The sequence below is a fragment of the Carcharhinus amblyrhynchos genome, chromosome 28 (genome assembly GCF_965287045.1).
Source record: "Carcharhinus amblyrhynchos chromosome 28, sCarAmb.v2.hapA, whole genome shotgun sequence".
Classification (NCBI taxonomy): domain Eukaryota; kingdom Metazoa; phylum Chordata; class Chondrichthyes; order Carcharhiniformes; family Carcharhinidae; genus Carcharhinus; species Carcharhinus amblyrhynchos.
Genome location: NC_137351.1, coordinates 13,770,823 through 13,793,404, shown reverse-complemented (window position 1 = coordinate 13,793,404; position 22,582 = coordinate 13,770,823). Strand labels below are relative to the sequence as shown.

Below are 22,582 nucleotides of genomic sequence, written 5' to 3'. Positions count from 1 at the left end.
AAGCCCATTTTAATTGTTTAGTACGGAGATAAAGACAAAATGCTGCGGATGCTGGAATCTGAAATAAAAACAGAAGATGCTGGAGAAACTCAGCAGGTCTGACAGCATCTGTGGAGAGAGAATGGAGCCAATGTTTCGAGTTAGTTTATTTCTTGGTGCCATAAGTAGGCTTACGTGAACACTGCAATGAAGTTTCTGTGAAAATCCCCTCCCATCATACTCCAGCACCTATTCGGGTACACTGAGGGAGAATTTAGCATGGCCAATGTACCCAACTAGAACATAGAACATTACAGCGCAGTACAGGCCCTTTGGCCCTCGATGTTGCACCGACCAGTGGAACCAATCTAATGACCCTCTAACCTAAACTATTCCAATGTTATCCATATGTCTATCCACTGACCATTTGAACGCCCTTAAAGTTGGCGAGTCCACAACTGCTGCAGGCAGGGCATTCCACGCCCTTACTACCCTCTGAGTCAAGAACCTACCACTGACATCTGTCCTATAATTACCACCCCTTAATTTAAAGCTAAGTCCCCTTGTGTTAGCCATCACCATCCGAGGAAAAAGGCTCTCACTATCCATCCTATCTAGCCCTCTGATCATCTTGTATGCCTCAATTAGGTCACCTCTTAACCTTCTTCTTCCTAACGAAAATAACCTCAAGTCCCTCAACCTTTCCTCATAAGACCTTCCCACCATACCAGGCAACATCCTGGTAAACCTCCTCTGCACCCTTTCCAATGCCTCCACATCCTTCTTATAATGCAGTGACCAGAACTATACATAATACTCCAAGTGCGGCTGCACCAGAGTTTTATACAGTTGCAACCTGACCGCAGGCTCCGAAATTCAATCCCTCTACCAATAAAAGCTAATACACCGTACACCTTCTTAACAACTAGTCTGTTTATTTATTAGCGTCACAAGTAGGCTTACATTAACACTGCATTGAAATTATTGTGAAAATCGCCTAATTGCCACGTTCTGGCACCTGTTTGGGTAAACTGAGGGAGAATTTAGCATGGCCTCAGTACCTAACCAGCTCTTCTTTCTAACTGTGGGAGGAAACCAGAGCAGAAACGGTGAGAATGTGCAGACTTCGCACAGATAATGACCCAAGTCGGGAATCGAACCTGCAGGCGCTCTGAGCCTGCAGTGCTAACCACTGTGCCACAGATGCTGTCGGACTTGCTGTATTCCTTCCAGCAATTTCTGTTTTTGTTTAATAATTTAATTCTGTTTGGCTGATTGCCACCTAATGATCGTTACCAGCCGCACATATGTTTTCTTACACTAGGCGAGAACAGGGTCAGGTTTCGCTGTGATGGCCCACAGTCGAACAGCACATGGTATAGGCTCACACACAAAGTATGGATACTTGGTGGGCTGTTGAAGACTGCCTGGCAGCCTTTGGAAAGGTAACCTCCTCTGCACTGCAACTCCTAACTTTTAAGTTTTTAAGAAGTATAAAACTGACTGCAGTTTCAGCTAAGACATCGCATTCTGGTATTCTCATTTGAAAAGGAAATCCAACATTATTGTTTACCCGAGACTTCACTACGAGGTATCTTCGCCTACATTCAAGTTTCCTCATTATCAACAAAGACTTGGTCCTGTTTAATCTCCCAGACTCACTGTTCCCAACATCAGACCAAACATTCCCTCCCGCAAATCCCCTCACTCGCAGTCGACAAAACCTCAAGGGCAAGACTCTGCGCTCATGAAAGAAAATGCAACTCACATTGCTAAATCTGACAGGAACATCTCGAAGACTTTCACATCCGTTGAAATGTGGAATAATGACTCGCTGTTACGTAGGCAAAAAGAGCAGCTGTGTAAAAGACAGCAGGTTCTTGAGTCCAGTGCACTTTAATAAGTATTTTCTCTCTCTCTCTCTCTACTGTCTGTGCCTGGCCTTAAGTTTAGTAAAACGGATGGGATCCTGGGTTTTATAAATACAGGCGTAGAGAATAAAAACCAGGAAATTGTGCTCAGCTAACATGAAATGCTAGTTCAACCCCAGCTGCAATACAGAACCCAACTCTGCACTCCAGACATCGGGAAGGAAGTGAAAATTTTGAAGTGGGCACAAAAGAGGTTTCTGAAAATGGTTTCAGGGATGAAGGTTTAATGTTATGACAAGAGACTGGAGAAACTCGGGTTGTTCTCCTTAGAGAAGGCTAAGTAAAGTAAAACTAAAGTTTATTTATTAGTCACAAGTAGGCTTACATTAACACTGCAATGAAGTTACTGTGAAAATTCCCTAGTTGCTACACTCCACCGTCTGTTCAGGTACACTGAGGGAGAAGTTAGCATGGCCGATCCACCTAACCAGCAGGTCTTTTGGACTATGGAAGGAAACCAGAGCACCCGGAGGAAACCCACGCAGACACGGGGAGAATGTGCAGACTCTGCACAGACAGTGACCCGAGCTGAGAATTGAACCCGGGTCCCTGGTGCTGTGAGGCAGCAGTGTTAACCCACTATGCTGTCATGCCGCCCTAAAGATGAAAGTTGGCAGCAATGATCAAAGCCACGACGGAAGTGCAGAATTACCTGAATCCACACTGGCTCCTTGGTGGGACCTGGTGACGTGAGGTTCTCCAGATTCCCATTTCTTTCATAGGTGAAGGTTGTCCCAGCCACCTTGTAGTCCCCATTCCACTGGATTATCCAGCCGCCATTTAAAAAATACTTCTCGGGATCATCGCTCCGTAGGGCCAGGAAGTTTCCCGCTTCTGCAACCTCTTCGATTCGAATCTCACGGGCACCTTCGGGAATTAGTCCAATGTCAACATAACCTATGGGTAAGAACACAAGTAGGTCAGAGTTCAAGGTTAATCTCCTCATTCACCTCAGAATCATAGAATAAAAATCATAGAATCCTACAGTGCAGAAGGAGGCAATTCAGCCCATCGATTGTGGACTGACCACAATCCCACCCAGGTCCTATCCTCATAACCCTATGCACTTACTCAGTTTATCCCCCTGACATGAAGGGACAATTTAGCATGGTCAATCCATCCAACCTGCACATCTTTAGAGTGTGTGAGGAAATTGGAGCACCTGGAGGAAATCCATGCAGACATGGGGAGAATGTGCAACCTCCACACAGACAGTGATCCAAGCTGGGAATTGAACCCGGGTCCCTGGCACTGAGGCAGCAGTGCCAACCGTTGTGCCACTGTGTCCCCCAAGTTGCAATGCTGGTTGGACATGGTCCTTGGAACCTTGAACAGCATCACAGAGTCAAACAGACCTCCCCCCCAATAAACAAAACGTGCAAATACAATGAAAGACAAACTATTTTTTAACCATTGCCTCTGTGGTTCCTCTGTAAAATTGCTCACAGCAGTATCCTGGAGATTAGTTTTCAATTCCCTGTAATCCTAGAAGATTGCCAATGCTACTTGCACTTCTCTGCATTATCCATGATGGTAAGGGCTGATCACATCTTCACCAACGTTCTCCCTCAACTCCAGTGACACAGTGGTTGGCAGTGCTTCCTCACAGCGCCAGGGACCCGGCTCCAATTCCAACCGCAGATCACTATCTGTGTGGAGTCTACATGTTGTCCCCGTGTCTGTATGGGTTTCCTCTGGGTGCTCCAGTTTCCCTCCCACAGTCCAAAGATGGGTGGATTGGCCATGCTAAACTGCCCCCAGGGGAATTAACAGGGTAAATACCTGGGGCTACGGGGATAGGACCTGGGTGGGATTGTTGTCAGTGCAGGTTCAATGGGTCAAATTGCCTCCTTTTGTACTGTAGGGATTCTATGATTCTAGTTATCAAAGTTTTGAACCATCGAACCAGCATTTGCTGCACCTGTAAGCAATTACTTGGGAATCTATCATTCATTCAACCAGGTTGTGTGTGTCCCTCCAACCCTGGCCTCTTGTGGATCCCTAGTGTCCACAGCTTTACTATCAGTGTCTTGTGGATGGCTAGCCCCAAGTTCTGGAATTCCTTCCTGGAACATTTCTGTCTCTCCACCATTTTCCCCTTCATTAAAGATTTCCCTTCAACCAATCTGTCGGTTACCCAGCCAACTGTCTCCTTCTTCAGTACAGCATCAATGTTTGTTTGATCACGTTCCTGGGAATGTTTTAGAACATAGAACATAGAACATAGAACACTACAGCACAAACAGGCCCTTCGGCCCACGAGTTGCGCCGATCACATCAACACCTACCAATCCATAGACCTATCTATAACCCTCAATCCCACTAAATCCCATATATTCATCCAGAAGTCTTTTAAAAGACCCCAGCGAGTTCGCCTCCACCACCACTGACGGCAGCCGATTCCATTCACTCACCACCCTCTGAGTGAAAAACTTACCCCTAACATCACCTCTGTACTTGCCTCCCCGCGCCTTAAATCTGTGTCCTCTCGTAGCGACCATCTCAACCCGGGGAAATAGCCTCTGAGAATCCACCCTATCTATTCCTCTCAACATTTTATAAACTTCTATCAGGTCGCCTCTCAACCTTCGTCTCTCCAGGGAGAAGAGTCCCAGCTCCCTCAACCTATCTTCATAAGGCATGCCTCCCAATCCAGGCAACATCCTTGTAAATCTCCTCTGTATCCTTTCAATAGCTTCTACGTCCTTCCATTATACGTGCTGCAGAAATGCTAATTGTTATTGATGTTGAAACCTTCACTTTTTTCAACCAATCAACCCATTCCCCAAACCCTTTTTGAATTTCATGGTGTATTTAAAGCAAATGATTTGGCCAAGCCTCTTTTCCATCTTCAGTGTAAAATGTACAAATTTCCACATCATGTTCAATTTGCTCCCTGGACACAACATGGTTCTATAAAATTTCCCAGTGGCAATGTCTGCTCTGAACATGTCAGAGTGATATGCCACTAGCTAAGTAAATGCCCTCCTCATATTATGTAGGATTTAGTTATGTCCTGTGGCATTACAAAGATGGAATCAAGACCATGGCCAGGATCTTACAGCCCCTTCATGGTGTGCCCACCCCCCCTACGTTTACTTTGACAGGACCGTAATGTCCACCCTGTGTGAGTACTTGTAAAATCCTGGCTCACATGTGACCTTTGGGTGAAGCAGGATTGCACTAGAAGAGATAACTGCCCACGGGTGCAGGAGGAAATTTAATCCTGATCTTAAAAAGCACACATTCTGAATTTATTTTTATATTTCCAGTAAAGATTCCTATATTCACATTTACAAGGGGAATTGTCTATGTCAACTTATCACATTGCATTTCTACCCTCCTGCCAGTGGTGGTGTAATACTGCCTGTGCAGGGGGAGGAAAGGTGTAACTACAGTATGACAGATTGACACAGGCTGGGCCATTCCCATCGGTGGGTCTTCCAACCTCACTGAGAATCAATGGATTGAATCTTATTGAAACTTACGGGATACGGCGAGGCCTGGATAGAGTGGAACTGGAGAGGATGTTTCCACTAGTAGGAAAAACTAGAACCAGAGGGCACAACCTCAGGCTAAAGGGACGATTCTTTACAACAGAGATGAGGAGGAATTTCTTCAGCCAGAGAGTGGTGAATCTATGGAACTCTTTGCACCAGAAGGCTGTGGAGGCCAGGTCATTGAGTGTCTTTAAGACAGAGATAGATAGGGTTCTTGATTGATAAGGAGATCAGGAGTTATGGGGAAAAGGCAGGAGAATGGGGATGAGAAAAATATCAGCCACGATTGAATGGCAGAGCAGATTTGATGGGCTGAGTGGCCTAATTCTGCTTGCATGTCTAATGGTCTTATGATTTTTGGTTGCTTCATTGTTCCTGTGAAAATCTCCTTCAGAGAGTTCTGCCACCAAGGAGCCTGAAAATCCCAACCATGGTTCCAATGATGAATCTGGATGTAGTCATTTATAACAGAAAAAGTTGACAGGAAATGTGTACAGGTGTAATCATTTAAATAAATGATGTAGGTAATTGTAAAATCAACAGAAATTCCAAATCTGTTCATCATAATTACATTGCAGATCTCAAACTATTTTTGTTGCGAACAATGGTGTCAATGACAGAATTTTGATCCAATATTGGAACTCTACTTCACGAGTGGAATAAAGATGGTAAAACAAAATCTCCTGAGGGGGAAAGTCACTAACCAGAAAACACAGACACAAGGCAGTTAGCAGAAAAATCTGGCCGCATGATGCCACTGTGGTTAGCACTGTTGCCTCACAACGCCAGGGGCCTGGGTTCAGTTCCGAACTTGGGTCACCGTCTGTGTGGAGTTTGCATGATCTCCCTGTGTTTGCATGGGTTTCCCCCGGGTGCTTTTGTTTCCTCCCACACTCAAAAGATGTGTGAGTTAGGCAGATTGGCTATGTTAAATAGCCCCTTAGTGTCAGGGGTCCAGCAAGGTAAATATGTGGATTTCCGTATTAGAGGCTACGTGGGATTATGGCTGGTGCAGACTCAGTGGGCCAAATAGCCTCCATTTGGAGGTTATTTGAATGTAGGAATTCTATGACTTGAGGATTCCAGAGTACTGTTTTTGGGTAATGAGTTGTTGTGATCTGGAACCGTTTGCCTGAAAGCAGATGCATGAGTAACTATCAGAAGAGAATTGGATGAATGCTTGAAGGGGGTAAATTTGCAGGGATATGGGGCCAGCATGTGGGAACAGGGCAAATTTGATCATAATTCGATAACTCTTTCAAAGAGTCAGCATAGGCACACTGATTGGCTTCCTTCTAGACTGCGATCCTATTATTCTGTGAGACGAGATGCTGGTCTTAAACATGTTGATTTAATTTCTCTGTAAAGTTATTAATCAAAACCAAAACACATGTTTCATTGATTGCTGATCGCTGGAATGTAACTTACATCAGCTGAGTGTTGACAGAGTTTGAGATGTTTCTGTCCTTTTGCAGAGCACTTGGAAGTTGAAGACATATTGTGGCCATGTGTCAAATATATAATAGTTCTGAAACAGCTCCTCTAGGATTCAGATAGAGTGGAAGGGGTTTCATCGGGACAACTTGATGGAAAACAGTGTAGAAGAGGTTTAATTGGGATAACTTAATGGAAAACAATCTGTCTCCATTAACCAACCCTGTCCCACCAAACAGAATTATTGGTCTGACGCTGCCAAACATTTAAGTGACAACCCAGGTTTTAAAATAGTTCCATTTAAATTTTTTCTGCTTTTCATTTCTCTGTCAAAATTCTAAACTGAGTTATTAATAATGTAAAGGTTCTGATCAACTTCTCCTCATGTGGGGTTGTTTTAGCTTTTGACACAATAAGAGAGTCTATACAAAAGTCATAAACTGTAAAGGATTTGAAGGGTTCAAACAACCTAAATACTAAATTTAGGATTCAGGTGTACTAGAATGCCCAACCTACATCCTCCAGTGTCTGGCTGTAAGTGATATTTTAAATACTAACACACATCCTAAATATCCAATAGACCGACGAAGACTTGACCTCAACCTTTGGAGATTGATATCGAGGAACATCCAGTTGGATATAAATCTTTCCTCTTCCACGATGTAGTTCTCCAACAAGTTCCGAACTTGTTGGAGAACAGATCAGACTCACTTCGTATTGGACCTTACAACTGCATCAGTTTAACTCTAAGCTTGATCCTGACATGACTGCAGGGAAGCCGATTTGGGTGTTCAAAGCAGACAAGCTGATATTGATTCGCGTTTGGAAATTGCTTGCTTGTTGAAACCAATTTTCATTCTGTTGTGTTTAACTGGATTTTATTTAATAGTCGCCACTCGGATAACAATTCAATAAAGGGCTCCTGTGAAAAATTGCCCCATTTGCAAAGAAATTAATGAGAGCCAGAAGTATGCAAAGCTTAACACGCAATTATCTCTCCACCTGCTCTGCTGAAATGAAAAACTGGCAATTTCATTCAGCATTAACTTCAAAATAAGCAAAGTGTTCAGTTCTTCCGAAACTAGGCCAGGATCTAACTCAGAATAGTTACTAAAACAGAGGTGGCGGCTTCCAGGGATGGTGGGTGGAGAGAGGGGGTGGTGGGAATTGGGGTGAGGGTGAGGTGGTTGGGGGAAGGAATTCAATTTCAAAAGTACTTTTTTCTCCCATCACCAATGAGATCCATTTTTAAAAGGTAATCGACACCCGTAAGCAGAACCATCCAACCAGCATTCTTAAACTTTTCTCTCGTTACAGTGAGAAAACACGGATTCTGGCACTGTAATTTCCCTAACTTGAAGTTGGAACGGAGGCACCTGCTGGGAATAGCAAGAAATTTAACTTTGCATCATTGTCATGCTGTACCTGACCCCCTCCCACTATTGGCCAAAGGTGAGGATACGCTTTTTAAAACATTGGGTGATGAAGTTTGTAAAGGCTTGCTCCGGTATCACTCACCATGATATATCCGAAAAAAACCAAACCTGCCAGTGCTGAGGCAGGCTCTGCCAAACCTACATTATTAGACACGTCGGCGCGGTAATCGAGGAACGGGGCTTTCTGTTCAGAGTGAGACTTACGGCACAGTCCTCAGCAAACCCAAAGGGGGAATTATCACCGTGTTCCCAGCTATACCATTCAGAACGCACTGGAAACGGGTGCAATTCAGGGTAAAATACATCTTGGGTGACAGCATGATGCTATTGTGAATCAGAAATAGAAACAGAAAATGCTGGAAAGACTCAGTAGATGTGGCAGCATCAGTGGAGAGAGAGACAACTTAACTTTGAGGCCAATATTGTTCTCCTTTCTCTACAGCTGCTGCCAGGCCTGTTGAGTCTTTCCAGCATTATTTCAGATTTCCAGCATCCGCAGTATTTTGCTTTAATTTTAGAATGAGTTGGCAGCTGGTTTTACACAGAACCAATTCATTATTCTCTGTTTTACTCTCTATTCGCTCGTGCTACCAAATAAACCTATTGGACTTTCACCTGGTGTTGTGAGATTACTAACTGTGCCTGCCCCAGTCCGCCCCTGGCAACTCCACATCATGGCTCTCTAACACCTCATTTATATTCCAATTTAACATCCTACCCAAGAAGATTTTCACTCGGATGTTCAGTACCAGCCACACGTCCCATCTTTCCTTGATAAAATGTGCACATTCTGTTCTACTATAATAGGTTTCATCAATAGGTCTTACTCAGGGGCTATCTAATTCCTTGGTCAGCCATTTCGGGATTCTCAAAACCCACCCCAAACCAAGACTAAAACCAGATATATTTTAATTCATTCCAGGAATGACGGAATGTTATTTATTCTGCAAATCATCCAAGCTCCAATTATATATCCGAATTCCATTAGGGATGTTTTCCCTCTAATAAGTCCCCCACAATCAATCTTCACATTTGAATCAATAAACGGCAGGAGTTGGAATTAGTTTTGGAAAATAATTAACTTCAACGGACAAGAACTTTAGACAGAATGTAAATCATGCTGCAAATGTGCTGTTTCCTGCTTTACCATCATCCACACATTTCCCAAAGGTTGTAACAGGAACTAATGTTCTCTTTCTCAGTTCCGCTGTGCTTTATCTCGTGACTGCCTAACCTGACACAATGTGGAAAGTACGGCTGTCTGTTCCAGTTACTTGCCGGTCTGGAAGACTGACCACCACAACAACTGAATGCTTTTTGTTTTCAGTCCTGTATGATCACAGGAAGGGAAAAGAGGCCATTCAGTCCCTTGATCCTGTTCCACTACTCAATACCATGGCTGTTCTTTATTCTAACTCCTTCCACCTGCCATGGCTCCATGACCTATTATACCCTCGCCTAGCAACCTAAGATTTCAAATTATTCATTGGCCTCCAGCATTGATTGCTTTGTGTGGGAGAGAATTCCACGCGTCACTCTCTGAACGAACAGAGGGTTTTCTAAGTTCCCTCCAGCCTGGCCCAGCTTAAGGTCATGACCCTTTGCCCGAGATACCTTCACTATCAGGAAATCTCCATGTACCCAATCAGTCCCAGTCCAAATTGCTAAAACCCTTAACTAAGTCACACTTTAACCTTACATTCCAGTAACAACTGGCCTAGTGTGTGTAATTTCTCTAGCCGATAACGCTCTATTAATCTGACTGGTTATGAGTGTAGATGGAAATCAGAGATATGGTTAATCTAGCCTGTCTCTTTAAAGCCACAATCAGCCACTCCCCATGAGGAAGAGATTGAAACCTGGACTTAAGAAGGTCAATGCTTTGTGCCAGACCCATGAATGGATGTCACTGAGATTCAGCACAATATTGAGAATGGATTCTGTCACGTTTAGAAAATTAAATATCCAAAACATTGCTGCCCATACCCCAATTTGCACCAATCCTGTTCACCCATCACCTGCAGTGCTCGCTGGCTTTCACTGACTCCCGATCCTCGAATGCCTCAATTGAGAAAATCTCATTCTCGTGTTCAAATTCCTCAATGTGCTCACACCTCCCAAATCTCTAGCCTACTCCCGCCCTGACAGATATCAGCATCATGCCAGCTGTGGCCCCCTGAACATTTCTCACTTCCTTCACCCCATTACTGGCAGCCGTGCACTCAGTTACCTGGACCCAAACTCTGGAATTCCCTCCCTGAACCTCTCCACCTCTCTCTCCTTTAAGATGCTCCTTAAGAGCATTTGATCACCTGTTCTAATGTCTCCTTCCGTAGCTGAGTGACAAATGCTTGGGGATGGGGGGAAGTTTTCTGGTTTCTTGTGGCAGGAGGCAGCATTCTGTTCACTGGTGATGGGAGCTTCTGGTCCAGCCGCTGGGGCGGTGGGGGAGGTGCACTGCCAGCGGGACCAGAAGATCCCATCAGCGCGTACAGCCGGAAAATTCCGGCTTTTATCAGATTACATCCGGGATGGGAAAGGCACTGTATAACTACGAGTTGGTGTCAAAAGCACAGAACAAACTTACCCAACCCTTCAGTTTTATCAAATGTCTTCTTTACTGTCTCACACGTGGATCCATTTCCCTGACAAACTCCACAGCGATCCTCCAGTGCATTGGAATCAATTTCATAATCACAACCTACATTCTGTAACAGAAAATCCGAGTTAGCTCTTGTCCTCAGATACTTCAGATTATGGAGTTTTCTTTTGGTGAGCTTTTTCGTTTAAAAAAACAACTCATTTTCTTGCTCTTGTGTTAAATCAGCTTTAATTAACTCTGCCCCCAGCCATTTGGTCTTATTGAGTCCTATAACTAGACCTTATCATTTACTATTAATTTGTTTAAATATTAATTTCTTCCCGTTGAAAATAATTCTACACACTGAGAATTGAGATGCTGATTTAAACTCTTTTCACCAATCATACTATGCAATACTTTAACAGCTCTCTGTCACTCACCAATTGAAATCCTTGATTAAGTATCCTGTTTAAATTCTAAAGAGACAGAATCAACTGAGTGATGGATTCACTGAGGTCACTCGGCTAAACACAGCACTGAATCATCATTTCATCACCGTCGCTGGGTCAAAATCCTGGAACTCCCTCCCTAACAGTGGCACAATGGTTAGCACTGCTGCCTACCAGTGCCAGAGACCCAGGTTCAATTCTGGCCTCGACTCACTGCCTGTGTGGACTTCATACATTCTCCCAGTGTCTATGTGGGATTCCTCTGGGTGCTCCAGTTTCCTCCCACGCTCCAAAGATGTGCGAGTTAGGTTGATTGGCCGTGCTAGATTGCCTTTAGTGTCAGGGTATTAGGAGGGTAAATATGTGGGGTGACAGGAATGGGCCCTGGATGGGACTGTTGTCAGTGCAAGCTCGATGGGGCAAATGGCCTCCTTTTGCACTGTAAATTTTGTGAACAGCATTGTGGGTGGCACGGTAACACTGTTTCACAGCACCAGGAACCCGGGTTCAATTCCTGGCTCGGGTCACTGTCTGAGTGGAGTTTGCATGTTCTCCCCATGTCTGCGTGGGTTTCCTCCAGGTGCTCCGGTTTCCTCCCACATTCTGAAAGACATGCTGGTTAGGTGCATTGACCCGAACAGGTGCTGGACTGTGGCGACTAGGAGAATTTCACAGTAACTTCATTGCACTGTTAATGGAAGCCTTACTTGTGACTAATAAATAAACTTTCAACTTGTTACTTTTACTTTTTTCTGTGGGTCTATCTACACCGCATGAACTGCAGCAGTTCAAGAAGTCAGATTACTCGGCATCTTTTCAGGGGTAACAAACGCTAGCCTTGCCAGAAATGCCCACACTCCATGAAGGAATAAATAAAAAAGCATTTTTAAAAATCCAGCCCCTCTATTTTGGCAGAATTGTGACCCATGAGAAAAGCCATGGGGCTGTGCTTCCTTCTTAACCCACCCAAGTTAACTCCATTCAGCTTAATTCCAGATACAGCAATGTTGCTCCAGAGTTACTCCAGTTAACAACCAAGTCACTGGCCATGATTTCCCCAAAAAGATGAGAAAACCCAGGCGATCCGTGCCAGGTGCAGCAAGGCCAGAAAATCGTCCCCATTGCCAACTGAATGGCCAATCTGATGCCTTCCTCGAATTATAGAATCTTACAATGCAGCAAGAAGGCCATTCGGCCCATCGAGTCTGCACCAACCACAATCCCACTCAGGCCCTAAGCCCATAGCCCTATGTATTTACCCTGCTAATCCCACTGACATTAAAGGCAATTTAGCAAGGCCAATCAACCTCACCTGCACATCTTTGGATTGTGGGAGGAAACCCACGGGGAGAAATAGGGAAAAAGTGCAGACTCCGTACAGTCACCTGAGGCCAGAACTGAACCAGTGTCCCTGGCGCTGTGAGGCAGCAGTGCTAACCACTGTGCCAGCGTCCCACTCCATGCTGTGTATGGATCCACCTGCTGGCCCACTGACAAAGCCCAGCAGCCGCAGATTCTCCTTGGCATTGTCCACAGGCGACCCTTGGTTGTGCTGTTCAGCTGCTAGGCAGACCGGGCCTTACACTGAACGCACAGACCCAGTCAATGCCAGGATAGTCAAGGCCAACCACTGAGGCCAATGTTGCCATTTGTAACTTACAAGCTTTGGGTCAATGAAAATGTTGATCTTTTTTCTTATTATTCTGTATCTGGAACAAAGTGGACACCAGGAGTAGGATTTGATGCCCCTCCCCTGAGGCAGGGGGCCATTTTATCAGAGGGGCGGTGCTGGGTCCTAGCTGTCTCCCCACTTCTGCCCTGATTAAACTTCAGTGCCTGACTGAGGGAGCCAGCTTCAGGAATGGTGAAGGACGTGGGAGCTGCTGACCATCCACCCTCCGACCCTGTGACCCCCAAGCTGCCCCCACTCACCTGCGACCTCTTGTTTCATTGACTCATGGGATGTGGGTGTGGCCTGGGTCCCTTAGTGAGCCAAGGGCTTTTCTAGGGTGCATTAACTGTAGCTGCCACCTCTCCTAATGGCACTGCCTGCAGTGGATACCCGCAGGCCGTAACTGGGGAGGCTGGGTGAGATTTCTGCTTCCAGGGTTCATGATTTTTGATATGATTTGATTTATTATTGTCACATGTATTATCGTACAGTGAAAAGTATTGTTTCTTGCACACTACAGACAAAAACATACTGTTCATAGAGAAGGAAATGAGAGAGTGCAGAATGTTGTGTTACAGTCATAGCTAGGGTGTAGAGAAAGACCAACTTAATACAAGGTAGGTCCATTCAAAAGTCTGACAGCAGCAGGGAAGAAGCTGTTCTTGAGTCAGTTTTGTACCCTCAGACTTCTGTATCTTTTTCCCGAAGGAAGAAGATGGAAGAGAGAATGTCCGGGATACATGGGGTCCTTAATTATGCTGGCCTGGCTGCTTTGCCGAGGCAGTGGGAAGCGCAGTCAGTTTCAGTGGATGGGAGGCTCTTTTTGCGTGATGGATTGGGCTACATTCACAACCTTTTGTAGTTCCTTGCAGTCTTGGGCAGAGCAGGAGCCCATACCAAGCTGTGATACAGCCAGAAAGAATGCTTTCTATGCTGCATCTGTAAAAGTTGGTGTGATACAGCCAGAAAGAATGCTTTCTATGCTGCATCTGTAAAAGTTGGTGAGAGTCGTAACTAACTTGCCAAATTTCCTTAGTCTTCTGAGAAAGTAGAGGCGTGGGTGGGCTTTCGTAACTATAGTATCGGCATTGGGGGAACAGGACAGGTTGTTGGTGATCTGGTCACCTAAAAACTTGAAACTCTCGACTCTTTCTACTTCATACTTTCTGCAGATTCCGGGGCAGGACTGCCATTGACCACTCAATACTGGCCTTCTCCAAAGGAAGCAAATCAAGCCTCTTGTTTGTTCTTTAGCCAGCAAAGGAGAATCCTGGTTCCTGCAATAAATATTGCCCCAGATTCTGATAAAGATACACCAGATACAGGATTAGGATTACTCATACTTGTGCTGGATGTGAAATGCTGCCCCTTAAGTTATATAAGCAGTGGCTTCCCTCTAATGGAGGGTGAGATACTGAGGGTGGACTACTGCTAATCATCTATCCACCTACTGAGGGAACACCATTTAACTTTTTCCACAGTTAAGCAAAGGACTTCAGCATGGTACATCTAGCTTCTATTTTACTGGGCGGCACGGTGGCACAGTAGTTAGCACGGCCGCCTCACAGTGCCAGGGACTCAGGTTCAATTGGCCTTGGGTTACCGTCTGTGCGGAATCTGCACACTCTCCCCGTGTCTGTGTGGGTTTCCTCCGACTGCTCTGGTTTCCTCCTACAGATGGGAGGACGAGCTGGTTAGGTGCTAAATTCTTCCTCAGTGTACCCGAACAGGAGCCAGATTGTGGCAACTGGGGGATTTTCACAGTAACTTCATTAATGTAAGCCTGTTTGTGACACTAATAAATAACCTTAAACTTCTAATCTGACCTGTCCCTTTAAGGCAACTGTTGAGGTTTTCTCTTGGGAAAGTGATTTAAAATTTGACAAATGCGCTTAATTAAAGAATGTCTGTAAACCACGAGGGTCATTTAGAGGTCAGCCGTTAGCTGCTCGCAAACTTTATGTTCCAGGTCAATGATTGCCTTAATTTCTCCTCAAGACACTCTGAGTAATAACTTCTGGGGTTCCACGGGCGTGCGTTAAATACCAAAGAACTTCAGTTATGTGGAAAAGGTGCACAACAGGCAAGACGTGAGCTGGATTACTTGACTTACAAGTTATCTTTTCCTGGATAATTGTCTTGAGTAGATAACAGCTCAATGTTAAAGACTGGGGTCAATTTGAATCAATAATTCATGAGGATCACCTTGTCCAGATTTCTGGAATGGCTTAAACACAAACAACAACCTAAATCTTGGTGCCTAGGTCCCTTAAATTGATCAGAAAATGAATGAATAAAAGGGAGTGTAAAATGCAAAAACAAACACATCTCTCACAAAAATGCAATCAGTGTGCCTAATCTCCACAATAATGAACACCAATACAATTGGAATCAAGCACTGATGATCACTCCAGTGTAAGTACTCTCAGAATTGCATTATCACAGCAATGACCCTTTATCTGATTGCACAAATTGTCATAACAAGGCAGCAGTGAGCATTCCAGTTCAATTATTCCATTCACGTTCTGTTTTGCTTCCTTTTGTGCTATTGATACGATCCACTTTGTAAATCTCTACAGCAATTATTGCAAAGTATCGCTTAATTTGCAGCCAGAACAGCATGAAAGAGCGTTCTCACTCCAGCGAGCCGCAGACTGCAGACAGCAACGGTTATCTGTCTGGATTCTGGATGGTGCATCTGACCCGTAAAGATCTTAATGGCAAGTGTCAATGAAGTTACCGGACAATGGACCCAATCTTCAGCTTAAACGAGTTTCTTACAAGAGAGCTCTTTTTCACAGAGGCGCGGCTGTAATCTCTTCTGCACATTGCTGCAACTCAAAAGGAAATTTCAACCTTGGGAACAGAGTCCCTGGGAATTTCAGTTCCATTAGCCCCTGACTCACCAGCACAACTGGTCATCACTCCAGCTGAAAAGCATTCCAGAAGACATTGCCACAGGGTCCCTCACCATGGAAATCCTGATTAACACCCAGCCGACGTCTTGGGTGTCAAACCGGTCTTTAGTTTTTGAGGGAATCAAGAGTTTATGAAACAGACACCCGAGAATGGCGGGACTGATGTATGAGGAGAGATTGACCAGGTTAGGACTGTTTTTGTTGGAGTACAGACGAGTGAGGGAGATCTCATAGAGACTTATAAAATTCAAACAGGACTAGACAGGGTAGATGTAGGGAGGATATTCTCGATGGTGGGGGTGTCCAGAAGCAGGGGTCACAGTCTTGAGGATTCATAAGAACATAAGAAATAGGAGCAGGAGTAGGCCATCTGGCCCTTCGAGCCTGCCCCGCCATTCAATAAGATCATGGCTGATCTGTCGTGGCTCAGTTCCACTTTCCCGCCCTCTCCCCATAACCCTTAATCCCCTCTCTTATCAAAAACCCATCAACCCGCTTCTTAAAAATATTTAGCGAGGCAGCCTCCACCACTTCAACGGGCAGAGAATTCCAGAGATTCACCACCCTTTGAGTGAAGAAGTTCCTCCTCAACTCCGTTCTGAACTGCCCCCCCTTTATCTTGAGGCTGTGCCCCCTAGTCCTACTGTCTTTTTTGAGCGGGAAGAGTCTTTCCACCTCTATCCTATCCATCCCATTCATCATCTTATACGTCTCAATGAGATCTCCCCTCATTCTTCTAAACTCTAACGAGTACAAGCCTAGTTTATTCAGCCTCTCCTCATAGCTCAACCCCCTCAACTCCGGTATCAGCCTAGTAAACCTCCTCTGCACTCCCTCCAAGGCCAAAATATCCTTGCGCAGGTGCGGCGCCCAAAACTGCACACAGTACTCCAGCTGCGGCCTCACCAATGCCCTATACAGCTGCAGCAAGACCTCCCTACTTTTATATTCAATCCCCCTCGCTATGAAGGCCAGCATCCCATTCGCCTTCCTGACCACCTGCTGCACCTGCAGGCTGGGTTTTTGCGACTCATGCACAAGGACCCCGAGGTCCCTCTGCACCGTCGCCTGCTGCAGTTCAGGGTAGACCATTTAGGATGGAGATGAGGAGACATTTCATCACCCAAAGAGTGGTGAGCCTGTGGAATTCATTCCCACAGGAAGTAGCTGAGGCCAAAACTTTAAATGTACTCAAGAGGCGGCTGGATACAGCATTTGGGGCAAATGGGATCGAAGGTTATGGGGAGAAAGCAGGATTAGGCTATTGAATTGGATGATCAGCTATGATCATGATGAATGGTGGAGCAGGCTCGAAGGGCCGAATGGCCTCCTCCTGCTCCTATCTTCTATGTTTACCTTCCCTCCCCCTCCTCACCAAATTTTCCATGCCCATTTTCACCCCTCGTCAAAGGATAATTTTGCCCACAAAAATGACCCATCCAGACTGGAAGCTTTGCCTCTATTCCCTCTCCACAGATATTGTCAGACCTGTTGAGATTTTCCAGCATTTTCTGATTTTGTTTCAGATTCCAGCATCTGCAGGATTTTGCGTTTATCCTAATAATTTCACCCACTTTGTGTCTACTTGAGATCAGCTCGATGGCCATCCGTCTGTCCCAGACAAATTGAAGATGTCATACAAGCACATCACACCTGGCACAATGACACTGCTATGTAGACAAAGGTCAGGCATCATCTGCTAAACCCTCATTATGGAGCCCATATTAGCATTTTCATTTGATGCTTTGGCATTTTAAGGTTTTCTGAGCTCGATCAACATTGTAAGATTTGCAACCTCGCTACTGGGGCCTCCGACTGTAATTTATTGTAGATGGAAGGTTTCTTCCCATTACCCATGGTGAACTGGTGCGGCAACAATAATCTCTCCCTCAATGTCAACAAAACGAAGGAGATTGTCATCAACTTCAGGAACATGTCCCTGTCTACATCAATGGGGATGAAATGGAAAGGCTCAAGAGCTTCAAGTTTTTAGGTGTCCAACAACCTGTCCTAGCTCCCCCTGTACTGACAATATAGTTAAGAAAGCCCATCAACGCCTCTGCTTTCTCAGAAGACTAAGGAAGTTTGGCATGTCAGCTATGACTCTCACCAACTTTTACAGACGCACCATAGAAAGCATTCTGTATCACAGCTTGGTATGGCTCCTGCTCTGCCCAAGACCGCAAGGAACTACAAAAGGTCATGAGTGTAGCCCAATCCATCACTCAAACCAACCTCCCATCCATTGACTCTGTCTACATTTCCCACTACCTCAGTAAAGCAGGCAACATATTTAAGGACCCCACACACCCGAGACATTCTCTCTTCCACTTTCTTCCTTCGGGAAAAAGATATAAAAGTCTGAAGTCACATACCAACTGACTCAAGAACAGCTTCTTCCCTGCTGCCGTCAAACTTTTGAATGGACTTACCTTGCATTAAGTGAAGTTTCTCTACACCCTAGCTACGACTGTAACGCTACATTCTGCACTCTCTCGTTTCCTTCTCTATGAACAGTATGTTTTGTCTGTATGGTGCACAAGAAACAATACTTTTCACTGTATGTTAATACATATGACAATAATAAATCAAATTAAACCAAAATAATTTCCCCCCCTTTTTGTTTTCAATCACTCAGTACCTTGCAGATGCCATTGATGCACATGTCCCTGCTGGCATTTCCCTCAAAGCATGGCGTTCCATCAATCACAGCATCCAACATCTTCTCTGAAAAGTAACCGTCTGCAGGGCGGCAGTGCAGCTCACAGGGGTTAACTAAGGGCAAGACACCATGAGAAAAATCAGTTTAAAGTTTATTTATTAGTGTCACAAGTAAGCTTACATTAACAACAGTAATGAAGTTACTGTGAAAATCCCCCAGTCATCACACTCCCGCGCCTGTTCGGCTACACTGAGGGAGAATTTAGCATGGCCAATGCATCTAACCAGCACGTCTTTCGGACTCTGGGAGGAAACAGGAGCACCCGGAGGAAATCCACGCAGACATGGGGGGAACGTGCAGACTCCACACAGACTGCGACTCAAGCTGGGAATCAAACCCAGGTCCCTGCGAGACAGCAGTGCTAACCACTGCACCACTGTGCTGCCCCAACTAGGTTAACATAGGTCAATTTAGACAAAATTCCAGTCTTAATTCAGATTCTAATTGTAAACTGTAGCTTGTTTGTATTGTTAAATCATGTTGTTTCGCTTTGGACACGGCTATCTTTACTTCCTATGGGAAACTGCAAAATTAAAAGCCCAAGTTTTGCAACTAAATCTTTGTTGAATTTGCACAGAACTTTAGTTAGAGCATACAATGGAGTTCCTTGTTAGTAAAGTGGCTAGCATCCGCGCCAATCACTCAGGAGACCTGGATTCAATTCCCCGACAGGGAGCTGAGAAGGAGTTCAGAGTTGTGTTGAATCATTGAGGTGTGCTGTTTTAGGGTGGCATGATAGCACGGTGGTTAGCACTGCTGCCTCACAGTGCCACGGACCCAGGTTCAATTCTGACCTTGAGTCACTGTTTGTGTGCAGTTTGCACATTCTCCCTGTGTCTGTGTGCGTTTCCACTGGGTGCTCCGGTTTCCTCCCTCAGTCCAAAGATGTGCAAGTTAGTTGGACTGGCCATGCTAAATTGTCCTTTAGTGTCTCAAGATGTGTCGGTTAGATGGGTTATCCATGAAGTTGCTGTGAAAATCCTCCAGTCATCACACTCCGGCGCCTGTTCGGGTACACTGAGGGAGAATATGGTGCTTCAGGTGGGGGAGAGGGCGAGGCTAAGACATTCTGTCAGGGTCAGTGCAGATTTGATGGGCCGAATTGCCTCTTCCTGCACCGTAGGGGTTCTATGATTTGCACAGACCTGGTTTCCATGTTGTAAGAAATATATAGAAGCAACTGAGAAGGTGTTAAAAAGCTTTACAAAGGTAAAGAGAAAAAAGAAAGCTAAAATGTGATGTGTGTTCGAAGTCATTATAATTCTGATGGGTTTGACAGGGTAAGCACTGCAAGAAGTCTCACAACACCAGGTTAAAGTCCAACAGGTTTATTTGGTAGCACAAGCCACAAGGCCACAAGGCTTGTGCTACCAAATAAGTCTGTTGGACTTTAACCTGGTGTTGAGACTTCTTACTGTGCCCAGTCCAGGGGAAAGTCCAACCGCACAGAGCCACTGGCCAGTCTGAGGCCAGCTGGTCTGCGTCACACCAGGATCAGTGGAAACTGCCTGAGGCGGACATTGAGAAGATGTTTCCTCCTGTGGGGGAAACTGGACATGATGTGGGTATGCCGGCGTTGGACTGGCGTAAACACAGTAAAAAGTCTGACAACACCAGGTAGCACCGATATGTGCTACCTGATACGTTGCAAGAAAGGATGTCCCGAAGCATGGTACATTGGGGAGACCATGCAGACGCTACGACAACGGATGAATGAACATCGCTCGACAGTCACCAGGCAAGACTGTTCCCTTCCTGTTGGCGAACGCTTCAGTGGTCACGGGCATTCAGCCTCTGACCTTCGGGTAAGCGTTCTCCAAGGCGGCCTTCACGACACACGACAGCGCAGAGTCACTGAGCAGAGACTGATAGCCAAGTTCTGCACACATGAGGACGGTCTCAACAGGGATCTTGGGTTCATGTCGCACTATCTGTAACCCCCGTGACTTGCCTGGGTTTGCAAAACCTCACTTACTGTACTGTCTGGAGACAATACACATCTCTGTAACCTGTGATCAGTGCTCCTTCCACTCACATTATCAGCCACTTCAGGTCTTGAACAGCAGGTTAGGTGTAAGGATTCGCATTCTAATCAGTAATCTCTAAACTGTCTGTGCTTTATATGCTCTGTCTGAGGCCAGAACTCTCCATTCACCTGACGAAGGGGCTAACCCTGAAAGCTTGTGAGTATATTATCAAATAAATAGGTTGGACTAAAACCTGGTGTTGTCAGACTTTTTACTGGGGAAACTGGAACCAGGGGACACAATTTAAGAATAAGATATTTACCATTTAAAGATGGAGATTAGGAGAAATCTTTCCCCTCAGAGGTCATTAGCCTGTGGGATTCTCTTCCCTTGAGGGGTCTTTGCATCTATTCAAAACTGAGCTTGATCGATTTTTGATAGACTAGGTATGCAAAGCTTGTGGGACAGGAAAGTGGAGTTAAGCCACAACCACATGAGACATGATATCATCAAAAGGCGGAGCAGGTTTGAAGGGCTGAATGGCCTCCTTCTGCTCCTAAATCCCATGTTCCTCTGTCACAGTGCAGAAGAGGCCCTTCAGCCCATCGAGTCTGCACTGACACATGAGCAACACCTGGCCTACCTATCTAATCCTAAAGGGATGGGAAAAGGCCCTTAATTGGGTAGTAATTACCAACAAGCAGGTTGGCTACACAGCACCCTCATTGTTACCTGTAAAACTCCCCCCATAAACCTTGACTACTTCGTCTATCAAAATTCTAACTCGGCTTTGAATAGATGCAAAGACCCCTCGGGGAAAAGGATTCCACATGCTAACAACCTCTGAGAAGAAAGATTTCTCCTAATCTCCATCCTTAAATGGTAGATATCTCATTCTTTACTCCATCTTTCCTCAGAAGGTGGGTTGGCAATGGGCATGCCACTCATGGCAAGATGTCCTACTTTATGGGTCCACTCTCATTCCTATTTTCCTGCCTGCGGGTGCCCCATTAAATTGAACCCATAGAATAAATGTTTCCATCTGTGGGTGAGGCTAGAATTGGAGCAAGGTAATCTCTAATTAATCCAATAGGGAACTCAGGGGAAATTCTTTAGTGATAGGAATGGTGCAGTAGTGAGAACTGCTGCCTCACAGTGCCTAGAACCCAGGTTCAATTCCAGCCTTGCGTGATTGTGTGGAGTTTGCACATTCACCCTGTGTCTGCATGGGTTTCCTCCAGGTACTCTGGTTTCTTCCACAGTCCAAAGATGTGCAGGTTAGGTGAATCCATGCTAAATGTGTGGGTTTACGAAGATAGGATGGGATAACAGTGGTGGGGGGGGAAGGAATGACTGACATATCTCACTGACAGAAAGATCTGCGCATGCACAATCACGCCCTCTATTGTGAGCTGCTGGCTTTCTGCTGAGCTTAAGCCCTGCCCCTCCTGTCACTGGCGGGAAACAGATTGTGCATTTTTTTTTGCACAAAGTGGAGTAAGACTGAATTTTAACTTTGCCCAAAAACAGATCTGAAACTCTTCCATTTTCATGCTCATTTGACACTTAAGAGTTTTTTTGATAAGATTGCCTCTTATGATTCTGGGCAAGTGTGTGAAAATTGCTACCACATGGGTTGGTTGGGGTGAATAACAGATAGATTTAAGAGGGAGGTAGATAAACATAAAGGGAAAAGAATAGAGGAAATGCAGATTGGGGAGGGCAGAAGGAGCTCATGTGGGGAACTGAATGGTCCGTCTCTCTGCTGCAAATACTTTGTAATAACAACATTTCAACAGGAATCCAGATTTCACTTGCAGACAGCAGTTTATTTGCATTGGTGAACTTGGTTCTGGACCAGACCACTTGGTTATTTTCAGAAAACCAAAGTTTGAATTTTGAAATGAGATTTTCCAATAAATCTTGAAGCCTTGGCCAATCAAACAGCAGAGCGATCTATAAATCCCAGTCCTCTTCCTGTACGGAAAATACG

General features: G+C 45.1%; 1 protein-coding gene across 1 annotated transcript in view; it reads right to left on the bottom strand.

The window, feature by feature from the left end:
* Window positions 1-22,582, bottom strand: part of LOC145359437 (A disintegrin and metalloproteinase with thrombospondin motifs 7-like) — a 200,857-nt gene that overhangs the window by 87,699 nt on the left and 90,576 nt on the right. Inside the window, exons 13-15 of the mRNA XM_080213985.1 lie at window positions 18,542-18,675; window positions 10,868-10,988; window positions 2,563-2,807 (exon numbers count right to left, since the gene is read on the bottom strand). Coding sequence (XP_080070111.1) covers window positions 2,563-2,807; window positions 10,868-10,988; window positions 18,542-18,675 — 500 coding nt within the window. The remainder of the gene's footprint in view (window positions 1-2,562; window positions 2,808-10,867; window positions 10,989-18,541; window positions 18,676-22,582) is intronic.